Raw genomic sequence first — 26,515 nt, 5'->3', positions numbered from 1 at the left:
CGGCAAACTGGCTGACACTGACGGCGCCGGTGCACAAATGCTGCGCAGCTAGCGCCATTCGACGGCCAACACCGCGGTTCCTGGTGTGTCCGCTGTGCCGTGCGTGTGATCATTGCTTGTACAGCCCTCTCGCAGTGTCCGGAGCAAGTATGGTGGGTGTGACACACCGGTGTCAATGTGTTCTTTTTTCCATTTCCAAAAGTGTATGAATTTAATTTAAAAAGTAGTATGCTGTAAAATAACGTAAAATTTTAAAATTTATTTGTTATACTGGTTCATGCATAGGAAAAGTAGGTTTGTAATCATGTAGAACTTGGAGGGAAGTCCCTCCGCAACGGAACTGCCTAGCGGGAATAGAAAAGCTGGATCTGGCGCCAAACTGCAAGGGGCCTGTGTGGCGTGAGAGGGTCGGTGACTACCAGGCAATAGGTGCGCATCTTGTGAACTGAAAGACGTGAGAAAAAGTGCAAGATTATACGTAGGTTGGAAATTAAATAGTGGAAACACTGCTGTGGAGACACTACGCAATGGAATCTACTATTGTACCTTATTCCGAGCAAATGGACTCGCCAGTCCCACATCATGGGCGTGCACACGATCGAGGGAAACACATTCACTTGTGGTCTATCGTAATGGTGTCACCATGTTTTTGAAACAGGAACAACCGAGTTGGATCAAGATTGATAGTGCCAGAGGTCGTACAGCAAGACAATGTCGTCAAGGTCTTCCAAGAGGTGTGGGGGGAATCGGCATTTCGGTGCAGAACAGTGGCACGTTGGGTAAAAGCCTTCAACGAGCTGTGGCAGGCATGCAAAGGTCAGGTCGTCCTAGCTTCTCTGCAGAAGAAGTGGATGCTGTTGCCGCGTTAGTGGACTGTGATCGACGCCATACGATTTTTGAGCTCACCCACGAAACCGGATTAGCGCATACGACCGTGTTTCGCATCATGAAGGAACCTCTAGGCATGCGAAAAATTGCATCACTATGGCTTCCGCATGACTTGACGGAAATGCAGAAATGGATGCGTTACGACGCTGCTCAGACGCACTTGGAGCGCTATGAGCGTGGAGGAGAGGTTTTCTTACGCCGTATCGTAACTCTGAATGAGACATGGGCCACATCGTACGAGCCAAAACCGAAACGCCAATCCAGCGAATGGCGTCATTATGGGTCGCTGCGAAAGTCGAAAGTGCGTCAGAGCCCCAGTATGGTGAAAGATATGGTGATTCTCCTGTACGACTGTGATGGTGGTATTCCTAATATAACTGTTCGTTTTTGGAGCATCACCTGCGAAAAGCTTTGCGAAAGAAGCGTCGACACTTTCTGCGCAACCCACCCATCATTTAGCACGACAATGCGCGGGTGGATACAGCGCAAGCTGTGGCTGCTCTCTTCGGTCGATGGGACTGGGAAGTACTGTACAATCCACCATACTCCCCGAACTTAAACCCTTGTGACTTTGATTTGATTCCGAAGATGAAGGTACCACTTCGTGGCATTCCCTTCAGAACTGTTCCAGAGATTCGACAGGCAGTAGACAGCTCCATTGGCACCATCAACAGAACAGGCTATGCCGACGGTATACTACGTCTTCCACATCGCTGGCTACGGATTCTACACAACTTTGAATGACAGTAACCGTTGCAGACATGTAACTCTTTTGTATCGGTTGCGAATAAATAGTCGCCACTATTTAAGTTCCAACCCTAGTATAATATAGCCTCAGATGCGGAAGTAACGCGGCTTATTATTCATGCCATACTCTGGTTAGCTCTGTACTATGAAAATTCGACGCTAACAAGAGAATTCTTAGCACTTGTTGCACAGGAAGAGCCATGGATACTTTCGCCATCTTTTTTGAGTAGAACAGGAGATAGACGCTGCTACCACTTTCATCTCAAGTTATCAGTTGAGTACTGTATAATTTCATGAGTCATTTGTGTGGTTTCGTTTTCAGCAATAAGTTCACGTTCTGTAAACTTTGTGTTGAATATTGTGTTTCATCCTTAGTCATTTACATAGACAGGGTCCTATCACAATGCTATAATAAATCCGAGATCCTATTTTATTGAACTGGAAACCAATTATCATCTTTAACAAAAGTTATTAAACTTTGTGGAGTTGTAAAGTTCATAATTATTTAGTGAGCATAAGTTTTGAAATACTCGACGTAGTTTTCATATGTGTACAGTTAAAGTATCTAGTTCAAACGTTTTTCTTATTGAAATAAAAGTGTTTATAATTTCATGTGGTATGTGGTTAACAGTGTTACCCATGTTGTGTTGTGACTAAAATGTTCAGCCTCGATCAGAGTCTTCTGTAGATTAGTTTCTGTGGCCCTATGGTAATAGTTGAGCCAAATTTAAATGTTGTATTACAATAACAGCAATTAAGAATAAGCAACTGGCTACAATTATCCAAATTGTACTAGATCCAAGTGTCACATGTTCCATTTCAACTAAATAATATAAGGCAGTGAATATTCCTTGAGAATACAAGTAATAATCAGTACTAAAAATACTATTACTTTACAACTATTTCAACAGTAGTAATTTCCTATTATTAAACTGACAAAGGAACCTCTTGTGCAAATCAGTAGTGCTTCACCATAAGTAATTATTTATCTATAATTACCATTATTTTCCTACTGTAATGTGCAGGTAGTAAGTGTTACTGAGAACCAGTTGTTGCCTAAACGCATTAATTATCTTCCTGTGCAATTTCAAGTCAAATCACTGGTACCTTACTTGGCAAATTGTGCTACTGTCTCGTATCATATCAACAAAACAGGATTTCAGTATCAAGAAAAGTCAACTTTCTTTATGAACTATGACGACCGTTTCTTTTTACGAAATTACAGTTTGCTTGATTACTAATAGAACCTTGGTTCGACTCCCGTTTGCTTTGCCACTGCTTTCCTCAATACAAATCTTTACGGATTCACATTTTGTCCGACACCATTCCATTACACTCAGTCACGGCCACAAAATATAAAAGACTTACACAGAAATAACGTTATCGGCTGATCACTAATTTGGCAGTAGTCGGTAGTGTTATGGACTAGTTGTTGTGTTGGGGAAAGAGAGTTCTACATGTTTTTTTGGTTTTCGCGACAACGTAATCTAAACATTGTAATGGTCTACAATTACCATATTTACGCGAATCTAATATGCAATTTTTTTAGTATATGTAGTATTGAAAACTGGTGTGCGCTCAAAATTCGATGGCGCCTTATGTTCCAGTACAAACTTGAAACCGTCGGTCACCGGCAACATCATAGAAATTTAGGTATTGTTCCTTACGTCACAATGCGTTGGTGTGATTCTAAACTTCTTCACATCATTGTTGGCATATCATTGCGTAGTGTGTTGGCGTAAGATAGTAGCGGAATGGAAGGCAAGCAGAGAAGAACATCTTACGATGCTATTCTCAATAGTAAAGTAATTCTTTATGCTGAAAAATATGCTAACATGTGAGCGGGACGCGAGTTCAGTGTAGCTGAGAGTAACGTTCGCCACTGGAAGAAACAGAAAATGGCATTATTTGCAACTACCGGTAGAAAGAAATTCACTGACCCTCGCAAAGGAAGAAATCCTGACGTTGTGGTAACAGTTTTGAAATTGGTTTTTTAAAGGACGTGACAAAGCAAAAGAGGAACTTTGTGCACAACTTTGCCAACACGCATAACGAAGTACACTTGTTCATCTATACATCAAGAATTTGTTCTTATTATTCAAACCATTTCCTTACTTTGGAATTCTTACCAATAAAGTAGCGGAAAATCTTGAACCCTCTCAACATCAAAGTAATTCAGAAGTGTGCTGTTAGATTTATTACCGGCAGATGTGATAAAAATGTGAGTATTGTGGAGATGCTTCGTGAGCTCAAATGGGTATCGCTGGACGGAAGACGACATTCTCTTCATGAAACACAATTGGTAAAATTTAGAGAACAGGGACGATGAGATATGACGAAACTGACAGAGTCTACTAATCATGTGTGCTGCGTCTGCATTCTAAGCTACCCCAGTAAACTGGTAGAGTGGTTTTCAGGAAGAAAACCTTAAGAAAGAGTAGAGAATATCAAATCAAAACACCTTTCAGCCAACTAAATTTTCAATTGTTAATTTATTGAGCAGCCAGTATCAGCGACGGATTACGCTGTCTTCTTCTGGTCCCCTGACCGACGTGTAGAAAGATTCCCTCTTTTGGTCCAGTTAAATTAAGAGCCAGCATTCAATATTATTAACGCAGCGACTCCTTTGATCAAGACTTTCCGACCGTCAGACAGACATTTGATTCGACACTGCTTATTAAACAGCCGAGGTCCGGCATCCATCTGCATAAAGACGGACATACAGAAAGTTAATAAAACGTCTCTTTGAGTGGACAAAGCTATTTTAGAAGTGAATTGGGAGCTTTAATTTTGCTTGCTTACACTGTTCATACAGAGCAGATGATTAGATTATAGGCAACACATGCTGCGTATACACGCTGTGGGTGCACATGCCCTGCCACCTATCAGGGCATAATAAATGATTAAAAGATGCCTGTTGTCACTGTGAAATATCAGTGAACTATTTTTCTCCAAATGGAGATCTATCACCTCCAGATATTTGATGCAAAGACGCTGAAACATGGTATATATAAATTAAAGTGCTTGTGGGCGAAGTTGACAGTACCTCCAAAACCACTACTAACAATCATGAGTTTTTGTATCTGGCGGTACCCTTGGTTTCCCCGTTGTGCACTGTAGAACTTATGCGGTGGTAGTTGTTGTGGTTTTGGAGATACGAGTGAAGTGGCTGCTGTCACCTCGTCGGTCTCTTTTGCAGAAATGTATTTTTCAAGGAGAACACGTCGAATTCTATAATGTTCTCGAGGTATTACGAATATTCTCGATTGTAACGAATGTTTTAGAATATTCTCGAATGTAACTCATGTTTTCGAATATTCTCGAATGTTCTAGAATGCAACTTGGAAATGGCACATGTCGTATTGATCCGCTCTCAACCAAAATCCTTTAAAATGATGATTTGTGCAGCTTAGTAAAAACAGAGGAACAGTTAATCAAAAAACGGTATCCGTTTATTTAAAGAAACTACGGAAACAAGGAATGGCTTTAGCAACAAAAAACTACATAGTTCAACAAAGCGATCTGCTAATATAGAATATAACACTAGGGAAAGGAAAAAAATATTTAAATCCTTTGATAAAAAGGTGACCCAAGACTAAAGAGTGAACTTCCCGACAAAATTCCTAAATTCACCCAATGTTTCCGTTGCACCCTCGCAAAAAACTTCAATAAAGCATAAGGGCAAACATTCCAAAGTTGTGGAATAACTTTAAGAGAATCGTGTTTTTTTGCACGGACAACTGTACCTACCGTTTCCAGAATGAGATTTTCACTCTGCAGTGGAGCGTGCGCTGAAATGAAACTTCCTGGCAGATTAAAACTGTGTGCGGGACCGAGACTGCAAGGTTCGTAGAAGAGCTTCTGTGAAGTTTGGAAGGTAGGAGACGAAAAACTGGCAAAATTGAAGCTATGGGGACGGGTCGTGAGTCGTGCTTGGGTAACTCAGATGGTAGAGTACATGCCCGCGAAAGGCAAAAGTCCCGAGTTTGAGTCTCGGTCCGGCACCCAGTTTTAATATGCCGAGAAGTTTTATACCTGACGTGTATATATAATGGACAACTAAAAAACTTATTCGTTTTTGCACCGAAACCAAAACTTCACATGTAGAATATGACAAAATACTTTGAATAACCCCTCCCCATGAACCATAGACCTTGGCGTTGGTGGGGAGGCTTGCGTGCCTCAGCGATACAGATGGCCGTGCCGTAGGTGCAACCACAACGGAGGGATATCTGTTGAGAGGCCAGACAAACGCGTGGTTCCTGAAGAGGGGCGGCAGCCTTTTCAGTAGTTGCAGGGGCAACAGTCTGGATGATTGACTAATCTGGCCTTGTAACACTAACCAAAACGGCCTTGCTGTGTTGGTACTGCGAACGGTTGAAAGCAAGGGGAAACTACAGCCGTAATTTTTCCCGAGGGCATGCATTCTGCATCAAACCAGTCTCAGGACTGAAGACCACAACAACAACAACTTTGAATAAGTTAGATATAACACAAATGAGACGATTAATGACAACTTTTTCTCCGATTCAGAAGACAAACTGAAGAAAACACCAAAGGATGCGAGCGCTTTTCAGCTAGTAACCATTAAAAAGTATGCAGAGCGCTGACAATTCTGAGAAGAGTCTATCAAATCTGAAATGACTTCCTGTCTAAAAGTGAGTTCAGTATGTTAATTCTTTTGTAGCCAAGCGCAAAATGAATCCATTTTTCTGTCCTGCACAGTTCAGTAAGTACCTAAATCAATAACTGTCCATAAGAATTCGTCAGTGGCTCAAAGTTTATAAGTTACAAAGATCGCATTTTATGTCAATTAAAAATTCAGTAATTTCTGAGACATGAGTAAATTTTTTTTAAAGTTTTGAACCAGCCAAGTATGAATATCCGAGCGTGGGCATGCAGCATATAATGTACGGGCTACAGGGTTCATGTAGCAATATACTGAACGATGTTACTCTCCCTTGGATGGTCACACACATCTACTGGATCTCTCAGTTGAATGCGCAACGTTTATGAACTTCAGCGTATCGATTTAATTGCACTTCATTACCGCTGGACCGCAATATTCTGTAAAATACACTATGAAATGAGACCTAAATTTTCACATTAATTTATACCTGCTTATCCAGTTTCTGTATCAATTAATATTCATTTAATAACGCTAGACTCATGTAGAAAAAAATGTGTAGATAATTTCACCCAGCAGAAGTCTGGATATTTAATTAGTTAGCTGAACAGGCCAAGTCCCTAACGAAGTAATGAATGAATTTTATGAGCCAACATTCATTATAACATTTGAAGCACAAAGCTTAATTTGTTAAAGACCTCCGACAATTAGAAAACATAATTGCAAAAGTGCAGCAAATGTGGTTTAAGTACTTAATCGTTCCTGCTTTCCTTTGTGTTCCAGATATCAAGACTTCAACGTTTATTGACTGCTACATGTTCCACAATACGGTACAAGCAGTAGTTGTTCTCCTGATAAGTGAGGTATTCTGAGTAGTGCACTTTATTTTGGAATAAGAGGGGAGTTACAATCAGGCTTCATCTGGTGTGTTTAACCTAGATTTGGAATCAAGCTATACACTGTTGAGCCAAAAAATTACGACAACTGCTCACCATGAGATTGAATACCTCCTGGAGGTGTTGCAAGAATGTGATGCTGTAGGGAAATGACACAGCACAGCAGAATTAAAAGCTCACTTTTTCGAAACTCCGTAATGGCCTCCCACCGCGACGCTTAAGTTGGGAGTTCGGCTCAGACGTACCTAAAACGCTTCTCTACAATGGTGCAAAAGGGTGGAGACCTGCAAAGTCACCCTCTGACTCGGCGGCACTTCAAACAGATAAGTGTCGACATATGCGAAAAAAGCTATTGCTCAAAAGTTCATGTAAGCTGTAAGATGGATTAATGATGTCATATGGGCACCAAATTGTACGACAACCCGGTCCAGCGCAACTGTGGGCGTGTCACACGATAAGAAGGTAGTCACAGATCCTCTTACACGCATTTCACCCTGTATTTGATGCCTCTGCGATGGAGGTCAGTACTGCGACATACAGTTTTGAAGTCACGTGGTTTAATTATACAGCGTGCGTCAAAAAGTGTATACACACTTTGAAGCGACACAGAAAATTTATTACCTGTTCTACAATGTTAACTTTCTGGAAATGGAAAGCTTAAAGTCCAATTGGAAAAACAAATGTACTTTGCAAATGTGATTAATGTTCATACTGGTGGCCTTCAGCATCAATACATTTCTGAGTACGAGTCACCACTGATTCTGTACATTATATGAAAGTGTCCTATGAGATTTCTGCGCACACCGCCTGAATCTCATTCCAAAGTGTGTCCAGTTACGTGGTTTACGTTTGTACACCTCATCTTTTACTGTGCCCCATAAGAAGAAATTCAGCGCCGTGAGGTCTGGAGAGCGTGCAGGAAACTCGATTGGTCCCCTGAGTCCTATCCACTGGCCTGGCACATTTTGATCCAGGTATGCTCGTATGTCCCTATGATAGTGCAGCGGGGCGCCATCTTGTTGGAAATAAAACTCATCATTACCGTATAATGCACGAAGGGCAGGGAATATGGAGTCAGCAAGCATTGTTAGGTACGTTTCTCCAGTAACAGTACCTTCAAAGCGGAAAGGCCCAATGAGTCCCCATGCAGACAAACCAAACCACACATTTACACCAGGCAAATTCACAGCCTTTTCAACTGTAATGTGAGGATTATCTTCAGCCCAGTACACACAATTGTGCCTATTGACAGTTCCATCGAGTTTGAATTGGGCCTCATCCGACCAAATTATGCTACCCATAAATCCCGGTTCACGCCTCACCATCTCCTGAACCCATTCACAAAATTCTAACCTTCGATCTGGATCGTCGTCACTTAGCTGTTGCACCAGCCTTGGAATTCACACGAAACTTGCCTTTCTTCAGAATGCGTAGCACACTACTAGCACTTACATTACTCTCACTTGCCGCTTGCCTTGAAGATTTTTGAGGCGAACGCTGAAACAGTTCCGAGACCACAGTTGTGGAATCATCACTTGTAGCTGTACGAGGTCACCCTGATCGACCTTTATGCACATCACACACTGTTCCATGAATTTCGAATTTGTCTCGTAGACGTGTAATTGTTAACCTCGAAGGTGGTTCTGTACCATACTCACTTCTCCACGCCAGCCGCGGTGGGCGTGCGGTTCTAGGCGCTGCAGTCCGGAACCGCGGGACTGCTACGGTCGCAGGTTCGAATCCTGCCTCGGGCATGGATGTGTGTGATGTCCTTGGGTTACTTAGGTTAAGGTAGTTCTAAGTTCTAGAGGACTGATGACCTAAATGTAAGGCCCATAGTGCTCAGCGCCATTTTTTTTCACTTCTCCACTGTCTTCGAACCGCAGCTACATTTTCAAACTTCCATTACCACTTAATTATCTGCTTCCGCACTTTAAAGCTCAAACTCACGTCCGCCATGTTGCAGTTACTTCCTTGCCATTGCTGCCACCTGTTTAAGAAACATAACATTACTTTCTCAGAGATATTTAACCTTGTAGAACAGGAAATAAATTGTCTATGACAGTTCAAAGTGTTATGCATTTTTGTGACGCACCCTGTATTTGGCCGGGTAAAATATTTCAGACACACCACCGTTCACAATCAACGTGAAAAGTCCTCAGGGGTGGAGAACTGATCACCATACATTTCGAGTTCCAAACGACAGTTCGTAGAGTGATGAGCAATAGAAAGATGTTCTTCACAACCTTTGACACTGCTGATACCCTCTGAAGTTTCAGCCATTCTCTAAGTACATTGTGAGGCTGCATCTCCGCTGAACATGATCATACCACTTTGGAGTGCAGCGCGACCGCAATTCGTGGTTTCGTGTACAGGATGGAACCATCAGGGACTGTTCAGAACCATTCGACGAAATCTGAACGTGATCCTAAACATTTCACAGACCTATATCATTGACGCCGGTTTTCAGTAGGTTTTTGGAGCATATACTGTATTCAAACATTACGAATCACCTCTAGGGGAACGATCTATCGATACGTAATGAGCACGGTTTCAGAAAACATCGTTCTTGTGCAACGCAGCTAGCTCTTTATTCGCACGAAGTAATGGCCGCTATCGACAGGGGATCTCAAGTTGATTCCGTATTTCTAGATTTCCGGAAAGCTTTTGACACCGTTCCTCACAAACGACTTCTAATCAAGCCTCGGGCCTATGGGGTATGGTCTCAGTTGTGCGACTGGATTCGTGATTTCTTGTCAGGAAGGTCGCAGTTCGTAGTAATAGACTGCAAATCATCGAGTAAAACTAAAATATCAGGTGTTCCTCAGTGAAGCGTCCTGGGACCTCTGCTGTTCCTGATCTATATAAATGACCTGGGTGACAATCTGAGCAGTTCTCTTAGGTTGTTCGCAGATTATGCTGTAATTTACCGTCTAGTAAAGTCACCCGAAGACCAGTATCAGTTGTAAAGCGATTTAGAAAAGATTGCTGTATGGTGCGGCAGGCGGCAGTTGACGCTAAATAACGAAAAGTGTGAGTTGATCCACATGAGTTCCAAAAGAAATCCGTTGGAATTCGATTACTCGATAAATAGTACAATTCTCAAGGCTGTCAATTCAACTAAGTACCTGGGTGTAAGAATTACGAACAACTTCAGTTGGAAAGACCACATAGATAATATTGTGGGGAAGGCGAGCCAAAGGTTGCGTTTCGTTGGCAGGACACTTAGAAGATGCAACAAGTCCACTAAAGAGACAGCTTACACTACACTCGTTCGTCCTCTGTTAGAATATTGCTGCGCGGTGTGGGATCCTTACCAGGTGGGACTGACGGAGGACATCGAAAGGGTGCAAAAAAGGGCAGCTCGTTTTGTATTATCACGTAATAGGGGAGAGAGTGTGGCAGATATGATACGCGAGTTGTGATGGAAGTCATTAAAGCAAAGACGTTTTTCGTCGCGGTGAGATCTATTTACGAAATTTCAGTCACCAACTTTCTCTTCCAAATTTCGAAAATATTTTGTTGAGCCCAACCTACATAGGTAGGAATGATCATAAAAATAAAATAAGAGTAATAAGAGCTCGAAAAGAAAGGTTTAGGTGTTCGTTTTTCCCGCGCGCTGTTCGGGAGTGGCATGGTAGAGAGATAGCATGATTGTGGTTCGATGAACCCTCTGCCAAGCACTTAAATGTGAATTGGAGAATAATCATGTAGATGTAGATGTAGAAAGGACACTTACGCTTTTTCAGCCTTATGTTCCCGTGGCATGATCACGCACGTGCGAAGCCAATATGTACGTGACTAAAACGATAAAGGATCCCCTCTAAGTACCCCCCCCCCCCTCCCCCCGCCCAGTTCCGGAACACCTTGGGAGCCAATCACGCAATTTAACTGAGCACGTTAGAAATGTATCTTCTGAAACATCGACATCAGATCAGCCTTGCGGTTGCTGTAGCGCCTGAGAATTCGACAAACCCTTTGACACCCCTTTCGTACAGTCTGCCTCCCTCCAAACGCTACTGAAGCAGCCAGTGTGAATTGGTGTGGAAGAACGTTTCCAACGTCCTTAACAATGCTCCATTAGTAGCACCGAAGGTGTTGCCGGACTTGGGAGTCTCGGAGCATCTCTTCGCTGTTTTATTCACGCACTAGTTAATCTTGCCACTTGAGGGCGGAAAACATGAAGGTTAAAAAAGCGTTATTGTCCTTTCATGTTTCAGGTCACGTTCAGATTTCGTCGAATGGTTTTGAATAGCCCCTAGTGGTTCCATCCTGTACACGAAACCAAGAATTGTGGTCGCGCTGCACTCCAAAAGGGTACGATCACGTTCAATGGAGATGTGGTGTCACCGCCAGACACCACACTTGCTAGGTTGTAGCCTTTAAATCGGCCGCGGTCCGTTAGTATACGTCGGACACGCGTGTCGCCACTATCAATGATTGCAGACCGAGCGCCGCCACAGGGCAGGTCTAGAGAGACTTCCTAGCACTCGCCCCAGTTGTGCAGCCGACTTTGCTAGCGATGGTTCACTGACAAATTACGCTCTCATTTGCCGAGACGATAGTTAGCATAGCCTTCAGCTACGTTATTTGCTACGACCTGTCGTTTTGGAACTCGAAATGTGTGGTAATCAACGCTCCACCCCTTGTAACGCCGGAAATGCATGTCCTCCTACTTCCATCCATTGTACTATAAATTTTTTCCTTATTTTGTTACCTGAAGATATGACATTTCTGTGTCTTTATATACTGTAATTGTTTTACAGTTTGCATCTACATATTTATGCATTTATGTCGATGTTTTCTAAGTATTATTTGTATTTTTACGCTGGGTCTGGCCTAGGGAAAACTATGCTATCGAACATTACATCGATAGGTCGTGTGAAGAACCAAAGTATTTAGTATCTTGGGTAGTGTTAACTCTGCCGCGTGGAGCGTGGGCAGAGCAGAGTCTGGATGGAGTAGGGCAGTGGAGCAGGTGTGTTGTGTGACGCTCCCGCGAGTTGCCTCGCTTTCGGGGTTTGGCGGCATGTAATTGCGCTCGACTTGCTGTGATAGTTTCTGACACGGTGTCGCGGACGGGAAACATTAGCTGGCGCACATCAAGAGCCCGTTTCGCCTGGTGACAGTGTCGAGAAGAAGGCGCGCCAACATCCAGCTTCTGCAACAGTGACGGCCGACAGTTAGTGACTGTCGCCACCTCCTAGACCGACGACTCCAAACCTTCAGTCAACCAACAAGGAAGACTGGAAGCACGTAAGATTTTAGAACTGTATGGCAGTCCTCAGCTTTTCTATCTATTCCAGTTGCGTAACAAAATTACAGCAACTTAGCATGAAGATTTGTTGCTCATTGTCCCAAGTGCATTACCAAGCAGAGTCCCTTCCTTTTCCGAAATGAACCCGAGTGTCGTTGAAATTCAAACGCCAGCATTAAAGTAATATCATTCCATTTCACTGCTTTAATTGCAAAGTTCAGTTAATGTATTTATAGCTGACTACAATATTTAGATTACACAAGTACAAATTAAGAGTGCTAGTTTTGTTACCATATTTTAGCTTACCTGTGACTGCAGCTCAGCTTGGTACGAACTAAATTTTACTATTGTTAATTGTTCAGAATCATTTAATTCAAGTTCTAAATTGCGTGGATTCAAGTAGCTTTTGAAATGATTGTTGAGGTAGCCCAAAACTAACCTGCTCTCCGTTGGATCTTCTCTATCTCTTCTATCAACACTATCTGGTACGGATCCCACACTGCTGAGCAGTATTCAAGCAGTGGGCGAACAAGCGTACTGTCACCTACTTCCTTTGTTTTCGGACTGCATTTTCTTACGATTCTTCCAATAAATCTCACTCTGGCATCTGATTTGCCGACTATCAACATTATGTGATCATTCCATTTTGAATCACTCCTAATCCGTACTCCCAGATAATTTATGGAATTAACTGCTTCCAGTTGATGACCTGCTATACTGTAGCTAAATGATAAAGGATCTTTCTTTCTATGTATTCGCAGCTCATTACACTTGTCTACATTCAGATTCAATTGCCATTCCCTGCACCATGCGTCAATAAGCTACAGATCCTCCCCATTTCAGTACAATTTTCCATTGTTACAACTTCTCGATATTCTACAGTATCATCCGCAAAAAGACTCAGTGAACTTCCGATGTCATCCACAAGGTCATTTATGTATAGTGTGAATAGCAACGGTCCTACGACACTCCCCTGCGGCACACCTGAAATCACTCTTACTTCGGAAGAGTTCTCTCCATTGAGAATGGCATTCCGTTTGGTACACGCGGCTTAATTTTTCACTGTCATTAAGGTCGATAAGTGAGGGGGAGGCTACACCCTGAGGACTTTTCGAATCGATTCTGAGCGGTGGGTTGTCTGAAATATTTTACCCGGGCACATATAAGAAAAACATGTGATTTCAGCGCTGGATATCGCAGTACTGACCTCCATCGCAGAGACATCAAAGAAGAGCTGGGCTATGGCGGCCTTCTTATCTTGTGACACACCACGGTGGGATTGGACAGAATTGTGGTGAAATTTGGTGCCAATGTGACACCATTCATCCATCTTACAGTTCGCACGAACTTTTGCACTATGGACTTTTTTTCACGTGTGTCTACACCTTGCTGTTCGAAGCGTCGCTGATGGTGACGGCACAGGGCCCCACGCTTTTGTACCATTACAGAGGAAGGTTGTTGGCACCTCTGAGCCAATATTCGAACTTACGCATCGTAATGTGAGGCAGTTACAGTGTTTCGAAAAAGTGATCCTTCACTTCTGTAGCGCGGTGTATACAGGGTGTTACAAAAAGGTACGGCCAAACTTTCAGGAAACATTCCTCACACACAAATAAAGAAAAGATGTTATGTGGACATGTGTCCGGAATCGCTTAACTTCCATGACAGAGCTCATTTTAGTTTCATCAGTATATACTGTTGCCCGCATCTCGTGGTCGTGCGGTAGCGTTCTCGCTTCCCACGCCCGGGTTCCCGGGTTCGATTCCCGGCGGGGTCAGGGTTTTTCTCTGCCTCGTGATGGCTGGGTGTTGTGTGATGTCCTTAGGTTAGTTAGGTTTAAGTAGTTCTACGTTCTAGGGGACTGATGACCATAGATATTAAGTCCCATAGTGCTCAGAGCCATTTGAATCACTTTTTAGTATGCACTGTACTTCCTCGATTCACCACCAGTTGGCCCAGTTGAAAGAAGGTAATGTTGACTTCGGTGCTTGTGTTGACATGCGACTCATTGCTCTACAGTACTAGAATCAAGCACATCAATACATAGCATCAACGGGTTAGTGTTCATCACGAACGTGGTTTGCATTCACTGTAATGTTTACAAATGCGGTGTTGGCAGATGCCCATTTGATGTATGGATTAGCACGGGGCAATAGCCGTGGCGCGGAACGTTTGTATCGAGACAGATTTCCAGAACGCAGGTGTCCCGACAGGAAGACGTTCGAAGCAATTGATCGGCGTCTTAGGGAGCACGGAACATTCCAGACTATGACTCGAGACGGGGGAAGACGTAGGACGACGAGGACACCGGCAATGGACGAGGCAATTCTTCGAGCAGTTGACGATAACCCTAATGTCAGCGTCAGAGAAGTTGCTGCTGTACGAGGTAACGTTGACCACGTCAGTGTATGGAGAGTGCTACGGGAGAACCAGTTGTTTCCGTACCATGTACAGCGTGTGCAGGCACTATTAGCAGCTGATTGGTCTCCACGGGTACACTTCTACGAATGCTTCATCCAACAATGTGTCAATCCTCATTTCAGTGCAAATGTTGTCTTTACGGATGAGGCTTCATTCCAACGTGATCAAATTGTAAATTTTCACAATCAACATGTGTATCGGCTGACGAGAATCCGCACGCAATTGTGCAATCACATCAACACAGATTTACTGTGAACGTTTGGGCAGGCGTTGTTGGTGATGTCTTGATTGGGCCCCATGTTCTTCCACCTACGCTCAGTGGAGCACGTTATCATGATTTCATACTGGGTACTCAACCTGTGCTGCTAGAACATGTGCCTTTACAAGTACGACACAACATGTGGTTCATGCACGATGGAGCTCCTGCACATTTCAGTCGAAGTGTTGGTACGCTTCTCAACAACAGATTCGGTGACCGATGGATTGGTAGAGGCGGACCAATTCCATGGCCTCCACGCTCTCCTGACCTCAACCCTCTTGACTTTCATTTATGGGGGCATTTGAAAGCTCTTGTCTACGCAACCCCGGTACCAAATGGAGAGACTCGTATTGTGGACGGCTGTGATACAATACGCCATTCTCCAGGGCTGCATCAGCACATCAGGGATTCCATGCGACGGAGGGTGGGTTCATGTATCCTTGCTAACGGAGGACATTTTGAACATTTCCTGTAACAAAGTGTTTGAAGTCACGCTGGTACGTCCTGTTGCTGTGTGTTTCCATTCCATGATTAATGTGATTTGAAGAGAAGTAATAAAATGAGCTCTAACATGGAAAGTAAGCGTTTCCGGACACATGTCCACATAACATATTTTCTTTCTTTGTGTGTGAGGAATGTTTCCTGAAAGTTTGGCCGTACCTTTTTGTAACACCCTGTATAAGCGTGGCAGAGTTACGGGCAATTCGGGACGCAAATGGGGAAACCAATGACGTAAGAGTCCTCGAAGAAACGGAAAATTGTTGTGGTACGGCACCCGGTAACGAGCATATCGGACTCGGATGCTGGTCGGTTGTTTGCTCCCGTTTACGGACAGTGATTGGAGGACGGTGAAACCACTTGTAGATAACATGGTGTTGGAGGTCTACAACACAAAACTTGGAAGTCGGAAGATTGCTGCTCTGTAAAGCAGGACAGGCGCCGATGTTTGGTGCAGTCACATGCGTTCCGGAGCGCACCCTTCTGCCCACATATTGAACATGGAGCTCCGCAGCAGATGACCCTTAAGTGTTGCCATGTTGATCCGACGAGATCGTCAATTACGACTGCAGTGGGCATGGTACCTTCGAGATTGGAACGTGGATCAATGGAAACGTGTCGCCTCGTCAGATGGATCCCGAAGGAAGGAAAAACATAATATGGAAATGGCTGTATGGCGTCAGTGGCCGCGAGTTACCAGGCGGGAAGTTCGGCCGCCAAATGCAAGTCTTATTGAGTGCGACGCCACATTGGGCGACTTGCGCGTCGACAATGGGGATGAAATGATAATGAGGACAGCACAACACCCAGTACCCGTGGGTAGAAAATCTCCCTCCCCAGCCGGGTATCTAACTCGGGCCCCTGTGTGTGGCATGCCAAAGCGCTGACCGTTCAGCTAATGGGGCGGACCCGAAGGAAGGAAAGAAGGAAGGAAGGAAGGAAGAGTGTCGACAGCGGGATCATTAGAGACACAGCCGAGCTCGGATCGTTTCAAATGTCGGGAATAAAATCGCCCGTGTCCTTTCAGATGAACCATTCCGGTATGTGCCTCGAGCGATCTGGGGGAATCAAGGAAGACTTGAATCTGTGTGGTCAGACGCGTATTTGAACCATAGTCTTCCCGAATGCGAGTCAAGTGTACTAACCACTGCGCCACCTCGCTCGTTCGGAATAATCGTATTTCGTGTGAGACCATTTCGACGGTTTCATCTGGATGCCTGGTGATCCATGTGGATGGCTGGTCGAAAAATGTAGGCACCACGAACGCAGGCCGATGGAAGCTTCCATGGGATGCCTGATAGTAATTGAATGCACCATAACAACTGAAGGCTACGTGAGTGTTATTGCGGATCACCAGCACCCCTTAATATTTGATATTTTCCCCAACGGCGTGGAAATCCATCAGCATGATAACTGTCCATTTCTCAAGCCCAGAATAGTGTTACAATGCGGAGCATGATAGTGAACTCAGATTGACGTCTTGGCTACCAAATTCGAAGGAATTCTGATGGAACACATCTAGGATCCAACTGGGAGCCTTCTCCTGCCCATAAACCACCAACTCGGAATTTACCGAAAATGCGTGTCAAGTATGCAAGCATCTGGTCCCACATACTTCTGGTAACTTATCGAATACACGCCAAGAAGGGTTGCTGTTTTGTTGCGCTCCAAAGGTGTTAGCCAGGTGGTCATAATGTTTTGGCTCATCAGTGTACAGAGACGAGTTTATGATAATATGTAGATGTACACTATGTACGCTATGCTGTTTGGAGTGCAAATTATTAAAACCCAGTTGAAGTTCTCCCCGTTTTGTAATATTTCTTAAAGTTGCACTTATTTTTGTCAAAAGTTTGTCGGAAGTTAAATTCGGTGACCTTAGCGTTGTCTGAGCCGAACGAATCTATCATCACAAAATGAAACATAAAAAGAGCAAATATTACGTCCTCACCAAGTTATTTGTAAGAGTTTATGGAAGCATGAATATACTGTATATTTATTTTCGGCGTTTCAACGAGAAAGTTGTTTACTCATGACCTTGGTGAAATGTTGGGGATCCTGGAGCAATTAACGAACGTAACTGAAGAAACAACTTTGTAAGAGAGGGCAATTTTAATCCTTAGTTCTAACAGCCTCCGAATCACTCAAAACGTCCCCACAATAGAATGGATATAGTTTTTATAGCCTGGTATGCAATGGAAACAAGCCCTTCTAGACTGTTCCAATGATTAGAACATCACTACAATAAATAAGAATTAGCACTGTATAAATATATATGAATAGTAAAATGTCAGGATACTTTGTTCGAAATGGAAGAGAAGACTGACAACATATTTGTGTGTATTGCGTATTTGTATTAAACTGGGGACCTAGAACCGACAGAGAGGGCTTAGACCCGCTGTAGCCCCTATTGGTTCACAACCCCACAACAGGCTACAGCAGTCCACCCACCCCACCGCCGTCCCACTCCAAACCCAGGGCAATTGTGCAGTTAGGCCCCCAGTGGACCGCCCCCCTTCCCCCCCCCCCCCCCCCCCCCCCCCGCTCTCCCCGCCGGGAAAGTCTGATACCAGACAAGTGTAATCCCAAATGTTTGCGTGGTAGAGTAATTATGGCAAACACGTACGTGGGGGCTGTGCGCAGCAATCGCCTACATAGTGTAACTGAGGCGGAATAAGGGGAACCAGTTCGCATTCTCCGAGGTAGACGGAAAACAGCCTTAAAAACCATCCACAGGCTGGCAGGCACATGGGACCTCGACACTGAGCCGCTGGGTAGATATGAGCCAGGGACTGGCACTCCTTCCCGCTCGGGATGCAGCGCATTAGACCGCGCGGCTAGCCAGGTGGGCTAACAACATATTTACTTCTCTGAAACATTTTTTCGTCCAGTTATTATTATCTGAGCGCGACTGTAAGATTTCAGTTTGAAAAAGCACTGATCAGGTTAAATTATTTCTTATTAATGACTTCCAACACATTTTTGTTTGCACTTTTTGAAACTGTCAACAGAAAGGAAAGATCTGAAAAATTCACTACCTGTTGGAGGTAATACTTCGAACTTTACTGAAACAGTTTAAGGTTATAATACGATGTAGCATACTTACGAATGTGGAGTTGGTCATGATGATTCTGGTGGTGAGATTCTCAGCGTTCAACAATGATACCCCTCCATAGTGGTCGCGGAAGACCAACTCGGTATCTGTAAATAAATGTAAGTTGCTGTTATATTGCTGTGGAATTCATTTTTTCTTACATACTACATACGACTGATAACAGTGTTTCAGTGGCACACTTCCAGTAACAGCAACAACGAAAAGCTGTTGCAACAAGGAATTTAGATACAGGAACGGATGATTATTCAGGTTCCTATAGCTTGTGCTCGAAATACATATATTTTCTGAAGCCCGCTAAGCTGGACTCATATGGTGTCTGTCAACCCTAATGCAACCAAAATAATCACTTCGCTCTATTCAGCCACGATAAACAAATACAAGCAGATAAGGGAACCCAGGTCGATACCTTGTTTCTTTATTTCCGGAAAGCATTAGACGGTTCAAATGGCTCTAAGCACTATGGGACTTACCGTCTGAGGTCATCAGTCCCCTAGACTTAGAACTAATTAAACCTAACCAACCTAAGGACATCACAAACATCCATGCCCGAGGCAGGAATCGAACCTGCTACCGTAGCAGCAGCGCGGTTTCGCACTGTAGCGCCTAGAACCGCTCGGCTACAAAGGCCGGCGGAAGGCATTAGATGCAGCTTCACACTGTCACTGAGGGAAAGAAATACGGGACCAACTTTATGACATGATTCAGAACTTACTGGCAGAAAGACCTCCACACGCCGTTCTTAAGAGGTCGAAATCGTCAATGTAAAAATGATTTTGGGGGTGCTCAAAGGGAGTGTCCTTCTTGTTCAGTGTATCTTAATCCGTTGTTGGATGAAGGTCCCTTCCATATGTTTCCATTGTCTTCGATTTTGAGCCACCTCGTACCATCCTGTTGCAACCACTAGATTCAAGTCATCAGTCCGTCTCTTTTGTGGTCTTCCAATGCCTGTCTTGTGGTCCCATGGTCTCCAGTAAACAATCCTAGGTGTCGATCTGCTGTGATCTTGTTGAGCTACGTGTTCGTCCCATTGCCGATTCTGTCTTGCAATTCTGTCTAGGACGTCTGATACCTCTGTTCTCCTCTAATGTCTTCTTATGGAATCCTACACCTGAGGCAGACACCTAACATCTGCCGTAGCATGGCTCGTTGTGTGTGCTTTAGTTTAAGAGCACTTGCCTCATAGTTTCCAGATCGTAGCTGTAAATGGTAGTATGTACATATTATGGACCTTAGCCTTTATGCTATTTGGAAAATCCTTGTTGGTCAGTATAAATCTTAGTTTCTGGAATGCTGCCCAGCTCAGTCCTATTCTGCAAGGAACTGCTACATTTTGACTGTTTTTTCCCAGTTTAATAATGTGGCTAAGATAGATTTATTCATCAACAGTTTCTATAGACTGGTTTCCGACTATAAGTGGTTGGTTTCTGAGCTCAGTATTTTTGCTTTGTATGTGTTTATTTCCAAGCCAATCTTTGCAGACGCTAGTTTTAGTTTTTTTATGATACTCTTCAATTCTTCCAGATCTTCACTTATGCGTCGTCATCATCGGGAAAGTGAAGATGGTTCAGATATGAGCAATGATTTTTATTCCTCTGTTATTCCAGTCTAGTGATCTGAATACCTCTAGCAATGCAAGCGTGAACTATTTTGGAGAAATGTGTCACCTTGGAAAACTCCCTTGTCGATTGCGATCTTACTGGCGACAAGGTCTTCATCTACTGTAACTGTTAACAGGCCGTTAAAGATATGTGATTTTCCTTAAAGATTTATGATTTTTAGGGTTCCTTACCTCAACCAGTAAAAGAAGGAACACTTATAGTATCGTTCTGTTGTGTGTGTATGTGTGTGTGTGTGTGTGTGTGTGTGTGTGTGTGTGTGTGTGTGTGTGTGTGCGTGTGTGTGTGTGTTAGCGTGTGTGTATGTGTGTATGTGTGTATGTGTGTCTGACTGTTAAAAACCCTTTTCCTCAGGAACCGGAGGAGGTATGAAGTTGAAAAGTAGGTCACATACTAAGGTCCATTGTCCTATGACAGCATAAAAACCGTAAGCTTCTAAATCAATGCAATAAAGAGATACGGCCTTCATTTGTGTGGCCATATTGTCCGTAGTTGCTTTACAATTCTTAATGGTATTTTTGTTCTATCGTGGCAGCTACAAAAATGTGTGGTTTTTTTTCACCTGACGTGTTTCGCATTATTGCGGTAAAGCAACATCAGTGGCCCTCTAATCAAAATGTAAATAGGTTAATTACAGACCACTGGTGATACTTTACCTCAATGAGGAGAAACGCGTCTGGTGAAAAGCAACATGCAGTTTTGTAGTTGCAATGACAGAACAAAAGTACCCTCAAGAAAAGATACGACCATTTACCTCACATATTTTCACGCTAGGAAACTCACCAACATTTATAGCGTACTTCCTGTTGACCTTGAATCATGAAATTTGGTAAGAAGTAATGTTTCAATGAACAGCCCAAGTAAAAGATTCCACAATTGTTAATTTGTAATCTCACACGAAGAAACCTTTTCGTCATTTGTTATCCGACTGTCTGTATGTCCGTCCTTCTATTACGACCACTTTTTCTGGAGAACGGTAGACGGACCAGCTTGAAATTTTTGTCACGTACTAAGGTCTATAGTCCCTTGGCGATGTAGTAAATTTAAGCTTCTAAGTCGATAAAATTAAAAGATGCGGTCATTTACGTCACATATTTTGATACTCGCAAACTCACTCAACACAACCTACAGGGTAATTTCCGTTGGTATACACTACAGGCCATTAAAATTGCTACACCAAAAAGAAATGCAGATGATAAACGGGTATTCATTGGACAAACAAAGGATACATTTTCACGCAATTTGGGTGCATAGTTCCTGAGAAATCAGTACCCAGAACAACCACCTCTGGCCGAAATAACGTCCTTGATACGCCTGGGCACAGAACTTAGATGGCGTGTACAGGTATATCTGTCCATGCAGCTTCAACACGATACCACAGTTCATCAAGAGTAGTGACTGGCGTGTTGTGACGAGCCAGCTGCTCGGCCACCATTGACCAGATGTTTTCAATCGGTGAGAGATCTGGAGAATGTGCTGGCCAGGGCAGCAGTCAAACATTTTCTATACCCAGAAAGGCCCGTACAGGACCTGCAACATGCGGTCGTGTATTATCCTGCTGTAATGTAGGGATCGAATGAAGGGTAGAGCCATGGGTCGTAACACATCTGAAATGTAACGTCCACTGCTCAAAGTGTATGTACACAACCTAATATAACTATGACTAAGACATCAATATTCACTATAACTAAGACATAAATATTCACTTTTTTAAAGTCATTTGCAGATGTCTATCTCGGTGATCCCATGATAAAGCGCGTGGCTGAAACCGAAACGTCGCTGAATCGTATCCTAGTCGGACCGCAGAGTATCACAATCCATCTTTAATCTAGTCTTCACCTCTCAGCGATGCGAAACTTCTCCAGGAACGACACGTGGTGCAGATTACAGTAGGTCCCCTTTCTCCAGTAGGATTACTACAGGTTAGAGACACGCAAGCGAAGTGGCATCCAATTGAAAGACTTGCACCTTGCCTTTGACACAAACGGTATCATTATACTGGGAAAGAACATGTATCAATTTACGTCACATTAATATTCATATTTTCAAGGTATGTACTACCTAGGATTTTCGGATGACTTGTACCATATGTTCTGACAGCTAATTGCTGCAAACACTTAGACATTAGTGACATTCCTGTGTATGACAGACGCTAAAAAGTACTAATTTTTTTACGCATTATTAAAATATTCTTTCACATAACTTATTTGTTTTGTTATCTTCATTTACACGGTGAATGATTTTAATGCCTGATATTAGGAAACAAAATTCATTATTTCTTCTCCTTGGATGTGCGAATCATGTATTACAAGGGTCATAGTAATTTGTGTTTGCTCCCTGTGAATTACCGTATTTTACAGACTATAAGATGCACCTTAATTTTTAAACATTTTAAAAAAAATAATATTTTTAACTTTTTTATCATTAGACTGCAGAGCCAGATTAAAAATATTGTTAGTTCATAAAGCCGAACTGACCTTTAGGATCCCTGAAAATCGTTACCTGAATTTTCTTCCACTTCATTCTTCTTCTTCCTCTTCATCGTCATCGTTGTTCTCTTGATATATACGATGGTCTTCACTGCTGCACTTTTTCAGCGATTTAACAATAACGTCTTCTCTCATGCTAGACCACAACTGGTTTATCCACTGACAACTGTTTGACTGGAGGTCGTTTCAAAGCTCCCTTCGGCGTGAATTAATGCTGGGTTTCATCCATCGCCCATTTGTTTCTTTTCTCACTCATATACACTTTAAAAGGATTATTTAACGAGACATTAAGAGGTTGCAATCGTGGAGTAAGTCCTCCCGGAATAACAGCAAGGTCTATATTTCCTTGCCTCGATTTCTCTGTCACATAATTTTTCCAATCACGATTAAATTGGACTACCATAAGAAGAGAACTCTTATTCAATAAAGCACTTTTCCTTCTCTCCCACCCTTTGTTAATCCGTATCAGCCTTGTCCATCTAGCGCTTGTCATGTACGTGAACAACAACACCTGGCGGTTTTTAAGAATGTTTTGGCATGTTTTGTGCTTGAAAATGGTAGTTAGAGTAAGTTTAGTACCATCAGCACAACATGATAGAACAACTGGTTAACTGGTTGTTACAGTACAGTTTTTTAGCGCCTCTCAAGGCAACAGTTCTGTTGTTCTAGACATCAAATATCAGAGGAGTTTCGTCCATATTCGCTGTGGTGTCACCACCAGACACCACACTTTCTAGGTGGTAGCCTTGAAATCGGCCACGGTCCGTTAGTATACGTCGGACCCGCGTGTCGCCACTATCAGTGATTGCAGACCGAGCGCCGCCACACGGCAGCTCTAGTCTAGAGAGACTCCCTAGCACTCGCCCGAGTTGTACAGCCGACTTTGCTAGCGATGGTTCACGGTCTACGACAGTTTAGCATAGCCTTCAGCTAAGTCATTTGCTACGACCTAGCAAGGCGCCACATTCAGTTACTATGTCTTCTGAACAGATAATATTGCGACTCATGTACCGTCAAGAGCGACGTTCATCATTAATGGATTAAAGTTAAGTATCAAACTAATTACGTCCTCTTTCTCAATTCTAATTCCTTGTCATGTTCCAGACCTCACGTCAGTACAGTCCTTCCCTCCTCACGCCAGCCTGCGTGAGCTAAAACGCGTGCATTTCGGCCTCCAAGAGTAACACGGTCTTGGCTCTTCTGCCAACACAACATTCGCTATTTGGCTTAGTTCCCCACTGGTTTTCTTTCGATGTTGAATAATAAAGTGATGGACAAATAATACTTTCTCTTCATACTCTTTTGGCATTTTCTGAGACATTTTGGTTTTGGTTCACATGCTAAGTCCATGACGCTTCATAAACTTGTAGCACCAACAACTCCATCCCTAAAGTCTGTTAAGCTCCACTGTAGGGCTGGCTTACGAGCACATATTTCAATCATTTTTGTATTAATTCCAGTGCTTTTTTGATGGTGTCATTACATCCATTTCAATACGTCGTCTGTTACTTTTGGCTTTTTTTGCCTTTAGTCCTCTATTTGCACATTTAGTCTTCCTCATTTTCTGTTGGGGAAGTGCCGAAATGCCGCTCAGTTGTTCTCTTTCTATGCTCCTCTGCGTATGCTATTATTTTCAATTTATATCCTGAATCATTCCATTCATTCCATTGCGAAGCTAGCTACTAACAAAAATATTGTACTGTTACCAATAACAAAAATCACTTTCAATTCAAGTTCGCTGCACTGCAGACTGCAATGGCGCTCACAGTTAGGCAGTGTTCTGATTTTGTGATGGAGGGGTGAGATGGAGACAGTGTTAGCAAGACTGTGAATATCCGCAACTCACTTTCGTCGCACTGGTGCACTGATGCTGATGCTGCTGCTGCCATACAAAGATACGTTTCCCGCGGCATCGAATAGGTGGCCATTTTTAAGATTGGGGGGGGCGGGGGAATTTTTAAATCAAACACGGGGCATTATTAATTTCGAGTATAAGACCACCTGAATTTTGGAGGCCATTTTTCGAAAAAGAAAGTGCGTCTTGCAGTCCTTAAAATACGGTACGTACGGTAATCGCAACAAGCTGCGACTTATTGCCTCGAAACTTTTATTTCCGCTTGAGCTAGCTTTCTACATCTACATCTACATGGATACTGTCCAAATCACATTTAAGTGCCTGTCAGAGGTTTCATAATTTTCTATCATTCCAATCTCGTATAGCACGCGGAAAGACTCAACACCTATATCTTTCTGTACGAGCCCTGATTTCCCTTATTTTATGGTGGTGGTCCTTCCTTCGGTGTCAACAAAATATTTTAGCATTCGGAGGAGAGTGTTGGTGATTGGAATTTCGTGAGAAGATTACGTCGCAGCGAAAAACGAAGAGGACGAACAAGCATAGTGTAGGCAGTCTCCTTAGTAGATCTGTTAAATTTTCTAAGTGTCCTGCCAATAAAATGCAGTCTTTGATTAGCCTTCCCCAAAACATTTTCTATGTGTTCCTTCCAATTTAAGTTGTTTGTAATTGTAATACCTTGGTATTTAGTTGAATTTAGGGCTTTTAGATTAGACTGATTTATTGTGTATCCGACGTTTAACGAGTTCCTTTTAGCACTCATGTGGATGACCTCACACTTTTCGTTATTCAACGTCAACGTCAACTGCCACTTTTTGCACCATTCAGATATTTTTTCTAAATAGTTTTGGAGTTTGTTTTGCTCTTTCGATGACTTTATTAGTCAATAAATGACAGCGTCATGTGCAAACAACCGAATAGGTCTGATTGTCTCCCAAATCATTTTTATAGATAAGGAACAGCAAAGGGTCTATAACTGTACCTTGTGGAATGCCAAGGTTGGTGGATTTTCTGTGAAGGACCGATCGCACGGCCACCTCACTTCGCAGACTTGACACCACTGGATATCTTTTTCTGATATTTCGTGAAAGACGGTGTGTGTATCCCTCCCCAACTAAACTGCAGGGACGGATTCCTGACTGGAAAGGGGCGGAAAAAAGTCCCGTGAATGTTTGTCAGGAAATACATCGTTTCCACAGCAGATGAAGCCGACAAACAACAGAGCCTGCGACCGCGTAATGCGCTCCTTCCGTATGGTGCGGGGTGTGCAACTGACGTAGCACGCTGTAAGCAGCAGAATGCCCCAGCGTCCGTGTCGGGAACAAGCCGAGATGATGATCGTGCACGGTCAAGCAGGTGGAAATGGTAGAGAGGCCTCACGGCTGCACCAAAACAAGTTATCCTCACAGACGTCAACTGCATAACACGACACCTAGAGCTGGCTCCCTGCATGTCTGTCTGCCTGAAAGGACTCGTGACTACAGAAATGCCCAAAAAGGGCTTGAAATGTGTGATGTGGTTGGTGCACATGAGGGTACCTGCCCTTTACAGCCGTGCTGCCTTCAAATGTTTCCTCTGCTCGGCCGTGCACAACTGCCATCTCGGCCAGTTTCCGGCACGAACACCATACCATTCCGCCGCCCACAGCACGCCCCGTCAGTCACACAGCCCACAACACACGAGGAACACACGGCAGGCGGTCAGAGGAACTGTCATTCGCCAGTGCCATCCACTGTACCAACGAAGCATTTCTGAACTCGTGTTCATAGGAATTTCTTTCCTCCATCTCCACTCAGGAATCCATCCGTTCAGTTTATCAGTTTTATTAATGTTTGCCGGCCGGGGTGGCC

The 26,515-nt window shown here is 43.4% G+C and overlaps 1 protein-coding gene across 3 annotated transcripts in view; it reads right to left on the bottom strand.

Annotated features, from left to right (window-relative positions):
- The window catches only part of LOC126278505 (inactive dipeptidyl peptidase 10-like), a 517,605-nt gene that overhangs the window by 161,242 nt on the left and 329,848 nt on the right, over window positions 1–26,515 (bottom strand). For all 3 annotated transcript variants that reach the window (XM_049978663.1, XM_049978662.1, XM_049978664.1), the window contains exon 3: window positions 18,697–18,791. In XM_049978663.1, coding sequence (XP_049834620.1) covers window positions 18,697–18,791 — 95 coding nt within the window. The remainder of the gene's footprint in view (window positions 1–18,696; window positions 18,792–26,515) is intronic.

This window comes from Schistocerca gregaria, chromosome 6, assembly GCF_023897955.1.
Source record: "Schistocerca gregaria isolate iqSchGreg1 chromosome 6, iqSchGreg1.2, whole genome shotgun sequence".
NCBI classification, from domain to species: Eukaryota; Metazoa; Arthropoda; class Insecta; order Orthoptera; family Acrididae; genus Schistocerca; species Schistocerca gregaria.
Note: the sequence above shows the minus strand (reverse complement) of the source record. Positions and strands in the feature narration are given on the sequence as shown.